The sequence below is a fragment of the Hippoglossus stenolepis genome, chromosome 16 (assembly GCF_022539355.2).
Source record: "Hippoglossus stenolepis isolate QCI-W04-F060 chromosome 16, HSTE1.2, whole genome shotgun sequence".
In the NCBI taxonomy this organism is placed as follows: Eukaryota; Metazoa; Chordata; class Actinopteri; order Pleuronectiformes; family Pleuronectidae; genus Hippoglossus; species Hippoglossus stenolepis.
The window spans coordinates 19,422,523-19,442,411 of NC_061498.1; the positions used below are offsets into that span (position 1 = coordinate 19,422,523).

At 42.3% G+C, this 19,889-nt stretch overlaps 1 protein-coding gene across 2 annotated transcripts; it reads left to right on the forward strand.

The window, feature by feature from the left end:
- The first annotated feature begins 385 nt into the window (after positions 1-385).
- On the forward strand, positions 386-19,765 carry LOC118123865 (TANK-binding kinase 1-binding protein 1). 2 transcript variants are annotated; one of them, XM_035181507.2, is made up of 13 exons: positions 386-539; positions 8,747-8,987; positions 9,135-9,266; positions 10,025-10,129; positions 10,254-10,404; positions 11,434-11,627; positions 12,082-12,149; positions 12,254-12,360; positions 13,689-13,879; positions 13,987-14,265; positions 15,986-16,066; positions 16,144-16,371; positions 16,882-19,765. In XM_035181507.2, exons 2-13 carry the CDS (start codon positions 8,754-8,756, stop codon positions 17,008-17,010), a joined length of 1,899 nt encoding a protein of 632 aa, XP_035037398.1. In that variant the 5' UTR covers positions 386-539; positions 8,747-8,753; the 3' UTR covers positions 17,011-19,765. The 2 variants fall into 2 exon arrangements, with proteins under 2 accessions (XP_035037398.1, XP_035037399.1); XM_035181508.2 differs by having other exon boundaries at positions 8,747-8,981.
- Positions 19,766-19,889: the final 124 nt, after the last annotated feature.

Below are 19,889 nucleotides of genomic sequence, written 5' to 3' on the forward strand. Positions count from 1 at the left end.
ATGTACGCAAATGTTGCAGTTGGCCTTCCGTTCACAAGAGAAATCGCAGCGTGTCTTTGCATGGAGTTCTACTTCAGTGAACTTTGACCCACGACATTTGCTTCACATTCACATATGCATCCCAGTTGTCTCAGTTTCTCAGTTTGGATGAAACAGGTTACAGATCGATATTTCTGTCCTAGCAAGTATCTGCAAATAAATTTTATCTCTGCAACAAATTGGGTAGTTAAAACGATATTAATAGAAATGATTGAAAAAGTGTCAGCATGCTAATGACCCGATTTTAAAATAGATGTGTGAAAAGGTATATCCTCAGTGATTGTATAATAGCACTCACTGGAGAACAGAACCAATGTGAGCTGCTTTCCTTCTGATGAAAATCCTCTCCTCCCCCCTCCCCTTATGGTCAAACGAGGGGAGGGGGCGCACTCTCACACACGCACACACACACATTCACGGCAGCATCCACTGCTGATGTCAGACTCCAGTCATGTCGACCCTCGTCAGCACCATCATCTCCATGGTTTTTCTACTGAGACGTAAGTAAACCGGCTTCGTCCGTCGTGTGTGTCCTTTCCTTCAACTTCGGACTGTGTGTGTGTGTGAGCGTGTATGTGTGTGTGTCTGTGTGCTCGCATGCTCTCTGCCACATTATAGGCAGGTTTGCCGGTGAGAATCAGATCTCAGTGTTTCTAAGCGGGTCAGGATGGGACTGTTTGCGCAGGGATGGATGGTGACGGGGAGAGAGGCTCGGCAGTGACGCTGTAATGAGCTGTTAAATCATTACAGTCATGACTGGCCTGTGAGCAGGGGACCACAGACAGAACCGACAGGGACACTGCACTGAGGACAAATTCCTCCGAGCTCCACGGGCTGGACGGGAACTCGTCAGTCCCACAGACGCGCTGTGTGGGGACATGCCAGGGAGGGATGGATGCGCAGCCTGGTTTCAGTGTGCGTGTTCTGGTTTGGGGACCTGACTGTAACACGCAGAATGAGGACATGTTGTTTTCCCTCAGTGCATCGACAGAAAGCATGGATGCACGTGTTGAGTTCAGGTGTTGTCGGATTTTTTGAACACGTCTGAGCAATACAGTGATTTTCTGGAGCCATTATAACTCCTTGTTTATTCCACACTGACAAAAATAAACCTTTGTTGTTCAGCAGAATATTATTTTCATTTTGTGGGTTAGAGGCATGTTTGAAGACTATAGTAACTGGTATGTTAAATGATCTTCACATACTGGTTTGCATGCTGGGCTGCTAGGGAAATAAAATAAAACAGCCATGTACAGTCTGCTGTGTGCACTGTGCTTAAAGGTGACAGGATACAGCCACAATACACTTACACAGAGAAAGAGCTGTATGTCCCAGTGCCCTCTAGTGGTAAACCCAGTCATTCTTATTTACTTGTGTTCCAGCTGACCCACTAATCCATTAACACCTTATCACCCAGGCTGTAACATGTAGAACATAATCAATAATTAATATATCAACAATATTAGTTTTATTTATTTGTTTATATGTTACACACCCAAGTGCTCAGATCAATAATAAGAATAATTTAACCTATACTGCTCTTGTGTATGGGACGTGACCTAACAACAGCATAACACAGCTCTCTCTTTTGCAGTGTTTAGCTCCGCCTGCAGTTAGAGTGATTTTTTTTTTCCTTCAAGTGATGAAGTAGAATATTCACAGTTTATATAATATGGTTGAAATAGCCTAATATGCCATTTGAAGTATATAAATGGATTTTCACCATTCATAGACTGTCAGTGGCAATTTGGGGTTTAGTATCTTGCCCAGACACTTCAGAATGCAGACTTGAGGTGCTGGGAATGGAACTACAGACCTTCAGGTTAGTCTTTACCCCCAAGGCCACAGCCACCCACCATCCAGCTGTAAAAAACAATGGAATGGTCAAAGTTTTATTCATATTTAAGGTGTATTGATTGATTTACAACATCAACTCATGCATTGCATATTGGGTGGCTGACACAAAGTTTTGCATGCAAGATAATTTGAACAATCATTAATTTGAAAATAACACAACGTATAATACAATCCCTTCATACTAAGCACTGGTGCATCACAGTGTGAAAATACCTCTGTTCTGAACACCGGGACTTTTCATCCACCAGTGATGTATTAGGGTTAGTAGGCCACCCATTTTATTTTTCACAATATGTGATTTTAGCTGGAACCCAGTGTCTTACTCTGTAGCCTACAATTAGTGTCGAACGTGACACACTGAAAGGATCAAAGATTTTAGCAGAGGGAAAAGTTGGTTAGGTATGTCTCAGAAATAAATCTCTAATTTCTATAGTTGCTCAAAAGTCAAGTGCTAATGTTGTTCATGCAATTTAACCTCAAACTAAAATCTTGTTTTGGTGCTACGCTGCCTTTAATATGAATTTTATAGACTTTCTCTCAGCACCTCCGACTCTGACTGACTTCCAGCGTCCCTGTACCGCAGGGGCGCATTTCACCAGACGATGTCCTATATCCCCCAACTGCATCAGCAATACCTTTGGTTTTCAAGAGGGTGACTGAAACTTATTTGGCCTTACCTGCTGTTTTTTCTCTGCACACCGCATCTGAAAAACTAAAACTAGCTGGTGGTGGGTGGTCCGCTCAGTCATTCTCTACAGCAGCTGGATAAGGTCCAACAGGGCCACGAGTATCACAGAGCTTTGCTTCACATGTGGTTGGCGGTAACAGCAGCGCTTTTTGTTTCAGAAGGTAGAGGGAGATCAAGGGGCTTGAAGAGCAAGTGCTTCAAGCTGGTATTTGTGTGTACATGTGTGGGAGGAGAGGGCAGAGGATGCCCTACACCGTTTGTATCCAGTACCTGACTACAAATACAGAAAGTACGGTAAGGAACAAAAATATGTCTGTTAGCCGTGATATAGTTTGGCTCATTCTTTTAGGAAGATGAGGGAAAGCATTTAATCAACTTTCTTAATGTTTATACAAACTAAAAGTTGAATGGAAACATTTCAACTGAAATCCAACAGCAGCTTCTGTTTCATGTCACTTAGCCTATATATGTATTTGAAGTTTGCTCACATCAGCCACAATAACTTCCTCCTAATTCCACAAATGTCTGTATATCTCTGTCCATGTGGAACGTATGTCTCACAAACCGTTCAACTTATCAGCTTCACACTTGGCATGTGTGTTGTTAACTGCCCCAGGTGCAGTGTCAAATTTGGTGCGATTTAGACACAATACGGTCAATATTTAAAATTTTGAATAAACAGACGAATAATTGCTTATTTGTCCGATTATTCAGATTTGAATAATCGCTGCCAGAAATTCTTTTTATTTGATTATTTTTATTTTACCTTAACAGACTGAGACACAGACACTGAGCAGAGGTTCTGATCCCGGTAATTGTAAAATTCATAGAATCACTACCTAAAAGTGAAAGCACAACAATTGTGTTGTTGCTGTAGTGCTTCATATCAAGCTGAATTACAGAGCTTTTATTTTGAAAAGTAATGAATTTGGGCCTGAAGATTATGTCGGTTCTTAACAGCCCTCTGAAATATCTGACATGGAATGTATGAAAAAAATAGCAGTTGAGTCAATCACTCAAGCTTAAATATAAGCCACACACATTAACAGTGATACGATAAATTCAGTTCCATTTGATGAAAAACACTGACTATAAATATTTATTGCAGATAAACCAGGTAGGATGACCTCAAAGTTTTCTAACTTCACTCTGAACTATAGACTGTTTATAAAAAGCTCTTCACTCAACATCCAGCTCACAAACAAAAAAAGTGACGTAAAAAAGTATATTGTAGAACTGTTTGAGGAGGATTCCCTAATGACAAGGAATCCTTCTGAAGTAGCTGCAGAGCTTTAACACAGGACAAGGAAACTGGCAGGTTTACAACGGGCTCTGCACTAGTACAACCAACGGCTCATGGTTCCTGCATGAGATGGTTCTAAGACAAAATACACATTAGTCTGTTCAAATAGGATAATGTTTAGAAGGTTTTCCATCACCAAACACATGTCAGATGTTTGACATGGACTTGTATCGCAAGGGGAAATTAATATAGTCAGTGTTATCACAATAAATGTGTGTGCACATTTTGTACATGTAGGAAACATCACGTGATCAGAGTAGTAGGACAGAAAGTTCTCCTAGCGACCTCATTTCCATTGACTCTCCCACTCTTCTCTCTCTCTCTCTCTCTCTCTCTCTCTCTCTCTTTCATGTCATATTATGTCATCATCCTAATGCCCTCTCTCATCTCTCTCTGTGTCTGAGCCTCTTATTTAATGTTGTCCTCTTTGTGGAGGGTAAGTTTACTCCATGATTTAAAAAAAGAAAACAGAAATTATTATTGTATTTATTCCTCAGGATAATAAGCCCATAGATAAATGTAAAAAGACTAAGGATATTGAAATGACTACTGTAAAATGACAATCTGAAAATGTGAAAAGGGTAATTTAAAAAACCGAAAAGTTCAAAAACAATGGGTTGGTCCTGCTGCAGTATGTGGACACCAGTAGTGTGGTGGGGTCAGTTTACAGTTCATGAGCACACCAGGAAGCAGAGTGATTTCCCTGTGCTTCTGCTTGGTTGAAGGGAAGTTCATGTGCTGTGGTTACTGTTGTCTGGATGTTGAGGAGCAGTATAATCCTTTGATGAAGACGTTTGTATAATTGCATCAATCTAAAAGGCTCATTCTAATTGACCTCATGTTGCACGTCGCATCATATCAAAGCTGTAGGGACAATCATAGCAACATAATTAATGATAATGCTACATAATCCATGACTTTAATGCTTTAACCACATAACGTTTTATATTTTCATGCAGATTTGAACCCATCAGGAGAGTTTGATTTAATGTACTTACTCTACTGTGTGTGTGTGTGTGTGTGTGTGTGTGTGTCCCCCACGCACACTGAATTAGCCCTTAGCTGTGCTCACAGATAAGGTGCCATGTCCTTAAGGACTGTCTGTTTTGTCATCTCTTCTCACTTTGCTTTTATCTTAACCAGGCAGCTTTTTTTCTTTCTTTAACTTAATTGGGCCTTGGTGTAGGTATACACACCATTGTCACTCTGTGACTGGGAGACAGTGGTGAATCATCAGATTCTCCCACGGTAACAAACAGGTCTGGATTCAGCCTCACTCCTCTCTTTCCTCCCCTGACCCAAATCCTCAATGAAGGTCATGAAGGAATAAAATGAGGCGCTCAGTGTGGTATGGTCCAGCTGACAGTTTATGTAACAGCAGAGCATCAGAGGATGTGACACCACTCTGAACTCGCCACTGTTGTTTCCATTGAGGTTTGTTTCTCATGTTTCAGGCAAGTTGAAATCAGCCTCATACACATAAATGATTATGTGAGCTGTTGTCCTGGCTCCAAGCTCTAAAATAAATCATAATGAAACATACGAAATAAACCATTACAGGAGGAGATGTCTAGTTCCTGAGTCCTGGTGAAGCAGGTCCTCTTACCTGGACAAACTGGTGCTGAGCTCCTCAACACATTCAGAGTTCGTTTCAGAGAGGACAGGCTATCACTCTGATTCGATGTTTGTTCAGTGGTTGTACTTTGAACATATCCAGATTCATCTGCAAACACTCTGTCCTACATTTCTGAGTTTTATTCTATTGTTGTTTATGTCCATATCAGTTTCCTGTCCAGCAGTTGAAGTCCGTCCATTTCCCTGAGTGGGAGGGAAGTGCTACCTCCTGAAGCACAAACACAAAATTGCACACAAATGTTCCATGTATAGTAAGCTACTACTAAAATATGTAGTATAATTATTGATTTTCTAGAAATTTCTGGCAACTGATAATTCTGTAGAATGTTGGAAGATTTGGCTGCAGACCAGCCTCTCTACCTGATAAACCATATGATGAACAACATGATCAGTTATAGTTCCTCTCTCATCAGGGACAATACCGCTCTGAGTCTTGCTCCTCTTAGACATATACCAGTCCTTTTACTGGTCACTCTCCGTCCTCTACCAGTCATCGCTATGTGCCTGACCATGTTAAATAGAAAAACTATTTCCAAAGAGTTGCCCATAATATGGATGGAATTATAATCAGCTAAAGTGGGATTTCTGCTGTGTTTGTCCTTTTCCAGTTTTTCCTGTTTTCTAGATGCACAGTTTAGTCCACACTGACTGCTGTTGTGCTGACTGTGTCACAAGGTTTAAAAACATATACTCAGTGTAAAGTAATGTGAGTTGGCAAATTCTGGGCGTAATGCATGTTTCATTCATGCTCTAACATGAATTTTGCTGAGCTCATGTGTGGTCTTGATTTCCCTAAATTGTGCACAAGCAGCAAATGAATGTTAAATTTAACGTGGCTTAAGAAACCCAAGCTGACAGCAGATGCTGTACTAGCAGCTTGAGATGCAGACAAACACATTCGATCTGCATATGTACATATACATATATGTACATATATGTACATTTAGTCCCTTGCATAGTTAACGCTGTAAATTGTTGGATTCTACATGTCCCACAATGACCCTGGATTGTGTCTTTCATCAGACCATCTCTAAACATCTAACTCCAAACCAGGCTTTATTTTTATTTTTAATATTTTATATATCAAATCCCCCCTGAGCTGTAAAGAAAATATTTTATAACACAAGCTGAGTATTACTCCTCGTGATGAGTTAGCTTTCAGTTAATGAGTAAAATTGGTGGAGTGCCCCTTTAATTCGTGAAGAAATTGTTGTTTTTCCCCTGAGTAGAATTCTTCTCCATTTCTTTTTTTTTTACCGGAATCCCTTTGATGGATTTTGAGAATTTCTGCTGTTGGACAGAATTATGAATCATGATCTACTAGAAACTTTTTGTTCGAAGTGGTAAACTATCTAACTAAGTATGGAAACACAATCTTAGCTGACGAACACAGTAAATTAAAGGAAATGCTAAATGTTGCATTGTGCATCAACAAAGATGTCATCACTTCACATGCTGATGATGAGGCAAATCACTGGGTTTTGTGTTTGACTGCCAGGGATTGTGGGTAATGCGAACCGTCAGTCCATTAATAAATGAAACAACCATATGATAAAGACATATGGCCCCGCTCTGATCTGCCCTTGGCTGACACACACAGTGTGTGCAAGGAAAAGGCAATCGAGCGAGTTCGAGTGAACCCAGTCGAAAACTGTGAGGGAGATGTAGGCTATGAGGTGGACACACAGACAATAGACACAAGTAGTATGTGGGCTGAATGTGTGAGTATGTGGGTGTGTGTGTGTGCTTGTATGTGTATGTGTGTGTGTGCTTGTGTGTGTGTGTGCTAGCATGCATGTGTGGGAGCCAGTGTGTGGGCTGTAAGAGGGGGAGTTAAGTAACTGTGGAGAGATGTGAGACCTCTCTTCCTCTCTGCTACTGCACATGTCTTTAGGCTCTGCACACACACACACACACACACGCACACGCACACGCACACGCACACAAGGACACTAGAAAGGGAGAGTTGCTGCAGTTGAATCACATCATCTTTTCTATTCTTTTATGTTGTACCATGCTGGGTTCTTACCTAGAACCTTGGGTGTCTGTCAGGATGTTTCAGATCATTTCAAAGGTTTTTTCCTTTTTTGTTGCATTGTAGCACCGACCGGTTTCCTGTTGACGAACACACCACAATGTGCACACGTCAGACTTGTAAAAATCACATTGCCTCTTTGTTAAGACAGCTTATTGTGCACATTTTCAGTATTCAGAAATGTTGCTGAAAGCCAGTCAAAACGCTAACACTATTCGAGTGTTAAGTAAAGTGTCACAAAACTGTTATCAGTTATTACTCACTCAAATGAGAAAAAGAAGGATTCCATTGTTTCTTGCTTTTCTTTTTTTATTTAAACAGCTCCTAATCCACCAAACTCACAAGCGACATCTTTTGTATTTGAACAGAAAAGAAGCGGTCAGCCATAGGCCTTTACTCGATCATCACTCCCATTAAGAGAGATGTGACTGCTAAATTTAGACATATGTGGCTGTACCCTTAAAACTAAAATGACCAAAATAGCATGCCCATAATAAACTGAAAAATTCTGCTATCAACTCCCAGCATCAGGAGAAATCCTACCTACGTAAGTACCTGGTGGCCATCCATAAAGATTTGACTGTTTTCGGCAGGCGGATGGGATTCAGCATAAACTCAGTAGATACCACTTTAAATGAGTGTGTAGAATACAGAAGAATGCAGTTCTCTACAAGGTTGTCGTCTCCCACACCCCCTGCTGACCACCTCCTTTAGTCAATATTAACAAATCGCCAACTGGGCTGTGGTTAATATTTCGGTCGAATCTGCCACCTACCCTGCACCTTAATCATATCCCAGACCAGTCTACCCACTGAGCACAGAGAGACCACCCTGATGTATAACCAAGTATTGTTTCAACCCAGAGCAATGTCATACAAACATCCCCTACAATCAGCTCTGGACAAAAACACATCACTCGTCGCTGCTCATTAGGATTATTATTGTTAGTGCACAATAATAACTTAAATGGACCCGAGAAGAACTTATCAAACTTTTACTCATCACAGATCTTCTCTGGACAACAAACACACACACACACACACACACACACACATACACACTTTCTGGCTGTCAGCTCTGGTCAGGACATGTGGATTGACAGAGTGAGCTTGTGATGAGTCTGTCCAAAGTCCAGTCCAATTCTTCACTGGATTTTCCAACTAGACCTCCTTCTTTTCCTCCCTTACAGCTAACTGATGATGGATCTATACGGCAGAGGAGAGCTGGGGCTGCTGGGAGGAGGGGAGAGCCTGAGAGATGACATGGGCGGATCTGGGATCACCTGGTCGGCTAATCGACTGTCAGAGGACATGTACCCATCATCAGGATTGGCCTTGGCCGCAGCCTATCACGACATTAAGACCCGGCTGGCCAGTCTGGAGAGGGAGAACAGCAGCATCAAGAGGAAGCTGAAACACTATGAGGTCAAGGTGGAGAGCGGCAGCAGAGAATACACACACAGCTTGCACACAGATTTAAATCTACAACAAAGAATACAAATTAAGAGCATGAAGAATTTTTTACAGTGTGAATGAATTCTTTCCTGAAAACTCCTCCTCTCCTCTTATCTCCTCCAGTTTCCCATGATCAGTGAATTTGGAGAGGAGAGGATAGTGTGTTGTTCCTGTGAGCCCATCATCAAGGATGCCAGTGTCATTCAATCAGAGACGACTAACCTACAACAGAGGATCAACTCTCTCACTCAGGAGGTACGTATTAATAATATCACTGCAACCACTAGTTATAGTGGATCTCATAGTTTCTCTCATAAATTGCTCAAGTTATATTAATACCCTTAGTTCAGTGACAGTTGCTTAGGTTAAAGGTCAAAGGTCAAGGTAACTGTGACCTAACATCCATGCCATTCTTGTGAATGTGATGTATCAGGGGCGGCTTGGGGATATTTCATTACATCTGGCACAAACGTTATCTTGGACTCAAAGACAAACTGATTAAATCTTGGTGGTTGAAGCATAAAGGTTTAATTCACTGTGCACTCACAAACCCCATTTTTGGCTCTAACTCAAGAATTCACATGCCAGTTGTGAAAAGATTTCACACAAATGTCGCTGCGCTCATACCAGAAGCAAAGCGAGGACATTACATACAAGGTCAATGCAAAGACACGGATAAAGTGCGTGAATCGCAACAATGGAAGGGTTAAGAAACACAAGCAGCCAGCTGATCGTTGTGAGAACTCAATTTCACAATTTCTGTAGGTCTTTTACTAAAGGGTGGATTTTTCAAAAGATAGTGGTAATTTTAGTGTGCATCTACTTTTTCTTTGATAACAGGGTTGACCAAAGTTGAGGTTGGTTTAGAAACTGTCTCCTGACTTTCTTGTCCTTTCTGATGTTTGACGCTGATGTTTTCATCGGTGGTGTTATGATTTGAGTCTGAAATAATGGCCAGAACTTGCACAGTGTAACCCCTCAAAGGGTCTATGGTGACTGTTTACCTCTCTCAGCTTCAGAAGAGTAAGGAGAGAGAGGAGAGGCTGGAGGAAGTCATCCAGGCGTATGAGAAGATTCACTTGGAGAAGAGCAATGTCCAGAGAGACCTAGACAAAATGGTACAGACACACACACACACACACACACCTACAGTCATGTTATTTGTTAGATAGAGCATTTTATGCCATTGTATAGCCGTTTTGGTTCCATGTGTGCATAAGTGTGTGTGTGTGTGTCCGTCAGACGACTCTAGCGGAGCAGCATGTAGAGAGGATCTGCAGCTTGGAGTCGGCTCTTAGACAGAGAGAGACGTCCCTTCAGAAAATCGGCACTCAACTCCGCAGCAAAGAGGCCCGTCAGTCTCAACTCCACGCCAGCCTGGACGTACCCAGAGGTGTGTTCTATCTGGACAGAGAGAACACTACACCCAATCAGATATAGAATAGTAGGAGGAGTAATGCAATTAAGTAGTACAACTCGTATAACTAAGTATAAGTATGAGAGAGCCAGTCATAATAGTCGGCGTATACCAGACAATTACTAGGTGCTCATATCACTAGTTAAAAAAGCAGGATGACCGAAACTAACCTCTTTCTACCACAAGACTTGATTCAACTGGTGCCTTGATTTCACCACTGCAGCTGTTTTGAGACTCCAGAGAATTGTGTCCAGACTTTCTCCAGAGGTTTCCTTTCACACATGAATAACGCAGCAGGAGATTCTCCTCTCAGCCGCGTTCACAACAACACAGAACTCTCCGGAGCCTTCAGGTGAGGGGTGGTGCAGCAGGCAGAGACAGGATGTAACATATAAATTCTGCTGTTGCGATCACTTGTTTGTGTTTACAGCACATCGGTTTTCAGCTTTCTTTGTCTTTTCGTCTTCTACATGTATGGCACCGCTTTGTCATGCAGACATATTTGTTTTCTTCATTTTTGCATTTGTTGCGTGTTAGAAGCGTCATCAACCCCCCCCCCTCACCTGCTAACGGTGAATCCTGTGGAGGATCTCCTGCTGTGTTCTAACATCAGCTCCTCCAGAGTTTCTGCAGACTTTCTCCGCCCGGCCCCCTATAAAGTCTTCAGGCTCTCACTGATTGAGTCTGCTGTCACTCTGGCAGATGTTATCCGCTACAACCAGCTTGCAAATTTAGCTAAAATCTCAATGAGGTGGTTCAAATTCTATCTCTGGTTTATACATTTCCTGTGACATTAAGTAAATAAAATAAGATATGACCCTAAATGTGGTAAAAGTTATCATTAGCTACAGTTCAGTCATAACTACTATTTAATATTGATTGCAAACTCCTCATATATAAAAATGCTGTACTCGTGATTGAGGTATTGAAGTCTCTTGCTCACTGGTGTCATTGTACTTGAGAGAAAAACAAGGAAACAGACCGAAGCTGTTTGGTTTTTATCAGAGGGCCGCGGGCCGACGCTGCAGAGCTCCCGCAGTCTGGACGCCTTGTCAGACCTGAAACTGCAGCGACTGGAGGCAGAGCTGGATGGGGCACGGCACCAGGCCGAGGGAGCCTGTCAGAGGGAGAAGGAAATGAGGGTTGAGCTTCAGAGGCTGCAGCAGGAGGCATCTCAGCTGCAGAAAGCACAAAGACAGGTACAGCTGATAGACGTGATACACGAGTCACTGTTTTCCATATCTCTGCAAATGGAATTTCATTGCCTGCAGAATTTGACTGATATCCAATTTGTTGAGCATATAGGTTCTCGATCCTGGAAGTACTGTCGTTCTTTGATTTAACACTCGGGGTTTAATGTTGGATATATTTTAGTTCATTAACCACATTTTAGATACATTTTACAAGAAGACAGAGCTGCCATCAGTAGATGGTTGCACAGTTGTCATAGAGGTGGATGAGCTGGCTGGCCATCACTGTGCTTAAGCATGCTAATTGTCCGGTTTGGGCTCCAAGATACAGATATAACAATTAATGTAATAGCTCTATGGAGAATTTAAAGCTGGCCCACATGTAGGAGACAAATAAGATTATCTTCATGTATTGTTCAGTGCTGCCGCCCTAACCACCGCTCTGGATCTGTCCCTCTGTCAGTCACAGGAGTTGGCCCCACACTGTGAGCACTGCGACGTAGAATGGATAAAGAAAGCTGGAGATGAACAGTGAGTCTTGCTTCAGACAAAAGCTTATTTTTGGAAGTGCTTGTTAGTCTGTCATTTACATGTATTTACTGTATTCATTCAGTCCCTCTCTCTGTGTGCTGCAGGGTGAACCTGGCGTTAGCCTACACCGAGCTAACAGAGGAGTTGGGTCGGGTTCGCAATCTGGCTGCAAAACAGAGTGACCTTCTACGACACGTCTCCCAGGAGCCTGGTAGGTCACCTGACTAGGTTACAGGTTCAGGGACTTCACTGTGCATTTTGCATACAGTTCAAGTGGGTCAAAACATATTTGGACCAAAATCGAACCTGAAATGTTCCATATTCAACTGTTGGTGTTGCTGGTTAAAACAAACTAATGTCAACACTGGTTGTGTCAAATGATAAACACATGGAGGGAGTTTGGAATAAGTCCGTATTTCTGTTTGGATTAGCTTCACCACAGCATGTAGCCAGCGAGGCCACGTCAAAGTCAAGTGTCACATCGTCTCTAGGATGCTGGATGTCAGTCAGACGGGCAGCCTACTGACAGAAAATACTATACTACTATACTATGTGCTGCTACTATGCAAAATTCATAATTTTTGCAGTAATTTGAAATGGTCATGATGATTTATGATGATCTAATAGATATCAACAACATTTTAAACTAAAACAGAGAAGATATGAGCCAAAACAGAGGAGGGACAGCAGCTGCTGCACAGGCGACAACACTGAAGTCAAGTATGAAAACTGAATGGATGGAATGAGACAGCGGACGTGGACGAGAGAGATGTAACCCATGACCAGTTGATCATAGCTGACAGTAATAAAGTCAATTGAGACTACAGCCATTTCATACAAGAGGAAGGTAAATACAGTGATCAGCCAATGTGATGGCTGTTAAACTTCTTTTACACCAAGCAGGTACATGTGGGTTATTGAAATGCAGTTAAACTCTGCGATTGACTCCTTTGCCATTGTAGAGGAGTTGTCCTCTCAGTTTTTTCCCGTGTCAGTCATGTTCAACGTCACAAACACACAAACAACTGAGGCAGTCTTTCACCTTGTCTTGCCAAATTAGCAGAGTGTCACCGGGGTGTCACATTCCCGTCCCTTCCAGTTGGAGCCAATAAAAATCCACGTCTACTGCAGAGACATTTGACCAGGGAGTGAACGTCAGATGTTTCCATTGCAGACATAAGCCAGATGTTAGTGGGTTTTTTGACCATGTGAAAAGGGGCTTTAGTAGAGACACCTATCTGCAGTGCACTGCACACACACATCACTGACAAGATTAGAGTTATGCAGACTTACATTAGTCACCCATTGCCATGTGTTGTAAGATATTGTGGAAATGAAGCAAGGCAGCTTCATTTCCACTTCTAACAAAGTGTTCATGTTACAAGGGATCTCTCATTGAGTCTTTCCCTCCCAGCCTTGCTTCGGAGAGATCTCTTATAACTGAGGGAAACTGAAACAGGGAGTGTGGTGCCAGTGGTGTGGTAATGAGATGAAAGCTTAATGTGTTTCCCATTCTCTCTTTCTCTCTTAATCCTTCAGGCTCTCGTCCTCCCGCAACTCCTCAGCGTCTCTCCCCCACCTCCCCCCAGCGCCCCTCACTCTCCCCTGAGAGGCTTCTGCCCACCCCCTCTCCTCCACTCTCCCTATGCGACAGCCCTGCCTCTTACTCTCAGCAGCCAACCAGCAGCCGCCTACGAGCAAAGTTCCAAGGTCGCCGCAGTTACTCGGAGGTGAGTCATTTGTGGGGTAATTGGACTTGGATTTATAATAACTTTGTAATGAAATGGATTATTGCATCGTGGAGTCATTTGAACATTTGACAATCTCCTGTTCCCAGGTGTCCGACCCATCAGCCATCCACAGGCCCCCAGCACGCTTGATGAGAGACCCGGTTTCCACTCTCCCCAAGCCCAGGCCACTCCTGGGCGAGACACAGGGCTACAGCCAAAACAAACATCAGCTCCGCACCGCCTTGTTGGGCCTTGTCAGACCAGCCTCAGCTCATGGAGGGGAGAGGGGGGGAGGAGGGGGAGGAAGAGAGAGAGCTGGGGGCAGCAGTTTGACCAGCAGTCCTCATCACTGTGCACTGGACCTGGGATTTCCAAGGGCTGCCGAGGTGAGACATTTGACTTTATTGAGTGAGTGACGCCCTTATTGTTACCAACCTTATACGGCCCCCATCATTACTTTTAGTAAATTACTTACTACAAGAAGGAAAGACTTCCGTGAAGTTGACATAGTTCAGAGTGAAAAATGAAGACAAGTAGATTTACTGCCAGGAATTGTGGTACAGATGTTGAGGTTCCTGTCAGGGTGAATTCTACTAACTTTGGTGCTCCTCAATATTTCCTTGAGCACTACCCTCCGCTCAAACGTTCGATCTGTCCAATATTTTAGTCTACTGGGGCAGCACGGTGATATAGTAATGTCTTCAAAAATGATCTTGGTTCGAATCCTGGTTCGGTTGGGTCGTTCTGTGTGGTGTTTGCATGTTCTCCATGTGTCTGTGTGTGTTTTCTCTGGATATTCTGGTGTCCTCCCACACGCCAAAGACATGCAGATAGAGGTTAGGTTGGACTGGAGACACTAATTTGAGCGAATGTATGAATGTGAGTGGTAGTTTGTCTCTGTATGTTGGCCCTGTGGCCTGTCCAGGGTGTACCCCGCCTCTCACCCAGTGTCAGCTGGGATTGGCACAAGGACTACCACAACCCTTAAAGGATTAGCAGTATAGATAATGGATAGATGGATGATTTTGGTCTATAACAAAATACCCTGAAAGTAATTCCTGGCTCTTTGTGGGAACTAGTGTGTTTCTTTTGTAATATTCTAAGCTCTTGACCTGATTTAAGTGCTTTAAGATAATGTATGTTGTGATTTGGGGTAGAGTTGAATTCACTTCGATCTGCTCTTTAAAGATTAGCAAATGTCAGCATGCTAACGTGCCATATTAAGATGGTGAAAATGGTAAACAGTATGTTTATAATGAAAGCAGCTTTGTTAGCAGAACAGAAGGAGCTCTTGTTCATGGTGCAGGTCAGGCTCCATGTTTCAGACTAAACCCAACCAGAGTCCCAGAGACTGACCAGAAGCCAACAGGCATTTTCTTAATTATGTTTGAACCTGACTAAAGTCTGACACAGTTGATGTAAGCTGAAGCATGTCCAGTTACCTTGTCACGCAGTTACCATTGTTTTAGAAAGGTGCTGGGTAGATAGCCTATCACCCAAATAGCCTTTCGAACGTTTGGTGCCTGTTGTTTTTTTAAATGATTTGTCTGAACCTGGTACGACCCATTGGTTTCCATCGTGCCCTGTCGGGTCTTGTTGGTCTGGAGTCAGGGATCCACCCACTACACCGTGTGTAGGATGAGCTTGGGCACAGTACTGAATGAAGCTTATCCACATTTACAAGGTGGTCATAGCCCAATACAAAGTTAATAGAGTGACGATGGTAATACAGAGGAAAATAAATCCGGAGCATACAAATACACTGAGGGTTACGTTAACTCGCATAGAGTGCAAATAAAATATAAAATTTGGTATCACCTCTTATGTAGATACATAGTTTGATTCTCCTCAGACCTAATTGTGGTGTATAGATTTGAATCTCATAGGGTAGGGTAAGAAAAGCAAAGTACCAGTACAGAAGCTGAATGCTGAATGTCCTATTTTCTGATAACTAATTACCTTTCTGTAAAACGATTTAACCTCGTATGTACAATACAATATGTGATCGTTTTTCGGGGCTGTTGAAAGCATCACACAAATTTCTGTAATGCAATAAAAAATATCGGAGTAATCATGCTGCTCTCTCTTACTTCTTCTTTCATTCAGGGGCATCACTTCTGTCGCCTTGATGACCCACCTGAACCCACCCCACTGGTGACACCTCCACAGTCCTCTGATGATGAAGAGGTGACAACCAATGATGTTTGTGACTTTTAAGCTGGGTTATTTATTGTTAAAACTGTGTGTGTTGTGTACCATTACAGGATGTTTGTGCATACCTGTCGCCGGCTGACAGCCCACCTCGGACTCTGGGTGCAATTGGGATTCTCTCATCATCACCAAGAGAACAGCCCCTACACCCCTCGTTCCCGTCTCCACGGAAACAGCCCCACCATCCCTCCTTCTCTGCCCCCGAGGGCCCTGCCACCCTCTCCTGCCATCTGCCTCCCTACATGAACACAGAACATGCTCAGTCATGGCCTTCTATTAACGTGAGTAGATACAAGGATTACATTTAGCTGCACCTTGTGGGGCAAATGGGCCATTGCCGCAGCCAAAGGGCAAAAATAACAGCAGTTCAGTAAATCATTCAAACTTATAGATATGACATGTGTGTCCAGTTATAAAGCAAATGAACAGGAAAGCATTAACACAAAGTTGTATGACTTCTCTCTGCACCTTAGACTGTCTATAACAAGCTCTGCACACAACTTCCAGCACACAAACAATAAGAAGTGACAGTAAAGAACAGTTGAAGGCGAACTCACTAATGACAAGGAATATTTCTGAAGCAGCTCCGGAGCTTTACCACAAACCAAGAAAACTGGCAGGTTTAGAACAGGCACTGCACAAGTTAATGTGAAAGTCACGTTGAGCCGTCGCTTTAACAGACAGATCAAACTAAGCAGAGTCACATTCTCCATGTTTGTTGATCCGATTTGGGGATTTCACTCTCTCTTCAGGATCAGTGGTTTCACACCTGTGTCTTCCTCTGTCTGCAGTTATGGATGGAGTCGGAGGAGAGTGCTGTTCGCAGCTGTCCTTTGTGTCAGCTGACCTTCCCAACTGGTTACCCTGATGACGCCCTCATAAAACACATCGACTCACACTTGGAGAACAGCAAGATCTGACTTGTTGTTTTTTTTTGCCTCCACCCGATTTCCCCAGAGCCAATCTTGACTGATTTGAACACGGTAAAGATTTAGCGAGCCTGCATGCTTCTTTCAGGGCTCCCAGTAAAACTTCTACATAGAGACAGAGCAAGTCTGTTTTTCTACACTCCAGACTCTTCATCTTTGTTCACCTGACATACCTGTATTGCCTAATCTCACACAAAGCACCCTATCAACAATTCTGTATCAAATGGTGTTTTGTCTCTCCTTTCAAAACCAAACTCTGCATTTGTACATATGTGAGTGCTGAGGAAATAGCAGACATAGAAAAGACAGTACTTTATATCTCAGATTCACCGACGCAGACAAAAGCTGCTGATGGTGTGAAAGACAAACTGTACGGTGGTCTGAGAGCAGCTGTGGAGACAGATGTGCTGAAGAACACCCGACACATGTAATGTCACCTGTTGCTTTCATGTCCCAGAATGCATCAGAGCACCCGGATGTCCCCTCTCCCGTTGTCTCGGAGGATTAAAAGGAAGATTTAGTGAAGGTTTCTGGACCCAGATTGAACTCTGAACTATCTCATGAGGTGAAGAGTTAGATAGTAAAAAGTTATTTGAGTTAGTTAAAGATGGGATAACAGAATATAAGCACCATGTGGTCTGGAAAAGACACAGTTTAAGGGCAGTTTAAACAAGTCTGGGGCTAAATAAATAAGGCTAAATAAGTCTGGACGCTGATGACAGTTCATGGGGCTATTGGCTGGTGAAGTTCCAAAGCAAAGTATATGTAAAGTTAACTGTGTGAAATGCTCCAAAGGTAAAAATGTGATCCATAGAAAAAACATCATGTACTGCCATCCTCTGGTCTGGTGTGGTGATGAAAGTGCCTTGCTCAAACCACATTTATTTTGAAAGGGCAGAAAACTGTGGAAGCAAATATCTGCGACTACAAAACAATTGACTCCTCATATACTGCTGACCTTACATTATTAGAAACATAATATTAAATATGTCATAACTACATTTTTCTAGGCAATAATTAAAAGAGATCGTAGCGCACACTTATTACTGCTTTTTAAAACTGTTGTAATGTTTCTCGCAGCTAAAGATGCTGAACATTTCATAATCAAGAGAAACTTTCCTGTCGTAGTTGTATTTGCAATCAAAAGAAACCTAGATTTATCATTAATGATTTATCAGATAATTATGACTAAATATCTTGAAGTTCATAATCATGATATAGCATGTCATAAGATCTCCTCACAATTATTGTATCAGGTAAATATGGAATCTGTAATTTTGTAATAATATCTGTTAATGGCTCATGAACATTTAGTTATAAATACAAGTTTATATATCATATAATTAGGCTTGATAAATCCATCCATCATCTATACCACTTATCCTTTAAGGGTTTTAGGAGTGGGGCCAATTCCACCTGACCTGATAAATCATAACTTTATACTTCCTTTCCTAGAATTATAGGAACATTTGCCATAATTATGAGATCATCAAATCCTTGTTATATTTTATCAATCATATCTAATCACATTATGCAATGATATCTTATATTCAGAATAATGAGTTGGTAGATCAACTCTAACTCATAATTATTTGTTGAATGATGAACGATAAGGCCTGTAAAGTTTCTCATGATTATTATGAACAGTCCAGAAATCCTGTTTATAATAATATAGTACAAGTAAGAATAATTCTTGTTTACATTTCTATAATAGCAAAGGGAGAAAAAAAAATAAGCGTGGTTTCCTGTTTTGAATCACATTTTTACACTAGAAATATTCCACATACGTGACTTTACCCACAGGGTTCCTGATGTACTGAGACTACAGAGCAGAGCGACGATGAGCCACCGGCAGTGACTGAACATGTCATCACGTATCATCACATGTGGGCTGCTGCGTTGGAATGACAAAAAAAATGCATCAAATCTTAATGAAGCAAACCAATAAAAAAAAAACGTTTCTCTTCATTTTGACACAGTGAGTCAATCCTGGGACAGCAGAGATTTTACATCTGGCTCTTGGTGGATTTACATTGTCATCGAGCAAGGGTTCACTGCCTTGCTTCAGGGCACTTCACCAGAGCTCGAATCCGTGGGTGGACGTCCACTGGCTGCTGGGAAATCAAGCTGGAGGGATTCTGAGTTCGCCCTCGCCCGCTGAGATTTTCAAAGCTAACAGAGAGCTATGGGAGAACAGAGCTGACTCCAGATCAGCCTCCTCTCATTTTATCCTAACCATCGCTCGGAAATCATCATCATCAAGCTGCCATGTTGATCTCTGAGTGTGTGGTGTTGTTAGCGTACATATAATACACTTTCACAAACCGTGTAGCTCAGATAATATCAACCTCGGCGTTATTCGACACCGTCACATGCAAAGCTCAAACTGCTGGCCACTCTCCCCTTTTCCAACGAGGGATCAATCCTTCAAGATGCTCGACCTGAGACTGTCAGGTTTGGTTCATCCAAAGAATAAATAAACCCCTGGTGGTATTAAGCCATGAAGATACAGTAGTTTTGGTTTATATAACGAAACAGTCCAACTTGAAGGTTTGTTTTTCCAGCTGCTACCTGAGCTTGTAACTGCATCACATGGCCTTCATTCAATGGCTCTGGCTAATTGTGCTAATGAAAACACTGTGATACAGCTGAAAGCTCCAGAAAACACTGGTAGGAGGAGTTCAGCAAGGATGGATTTTGTCAGATGTCTACTAAAGATCAAGAATAAACTTTCACGTTGGTTTAACTTGTTTTGACTTGTGTCATATTTTCCCTCTGCTCCATTATAAATGTGACTAGATGCCACTAGAGGTTGGTGAGAAAATGTAGCCGTGTGAATTTGCATGATCTCGGATTCTCTGCTCTGCTCC

Bases quoted from the DNA above. Each gene is read 5' to 3' on its own strand.
- LOC118123865 (XM_035181507.2), top strand. From the start codon at position 8,754: ATGATGGATCTATACGGCAGAGGAGAGCTGGGGCTGCTGGGAGGAGGG. The intron at 10,405-11,433 runs GTGTGTTCTATC...GGTTTTTATCAG, and splicing joins CAGCCTGGACGTACCCAGAG to AGGGCCGCGGGCCGACGCTG. The intron at 16,067-16,143 runs GTGACAACCAAT...GTACCATTACAG, and splicing joins AGTCCTCTGATGATGAAGAG to GATGTTTGTGCATACCTGTC.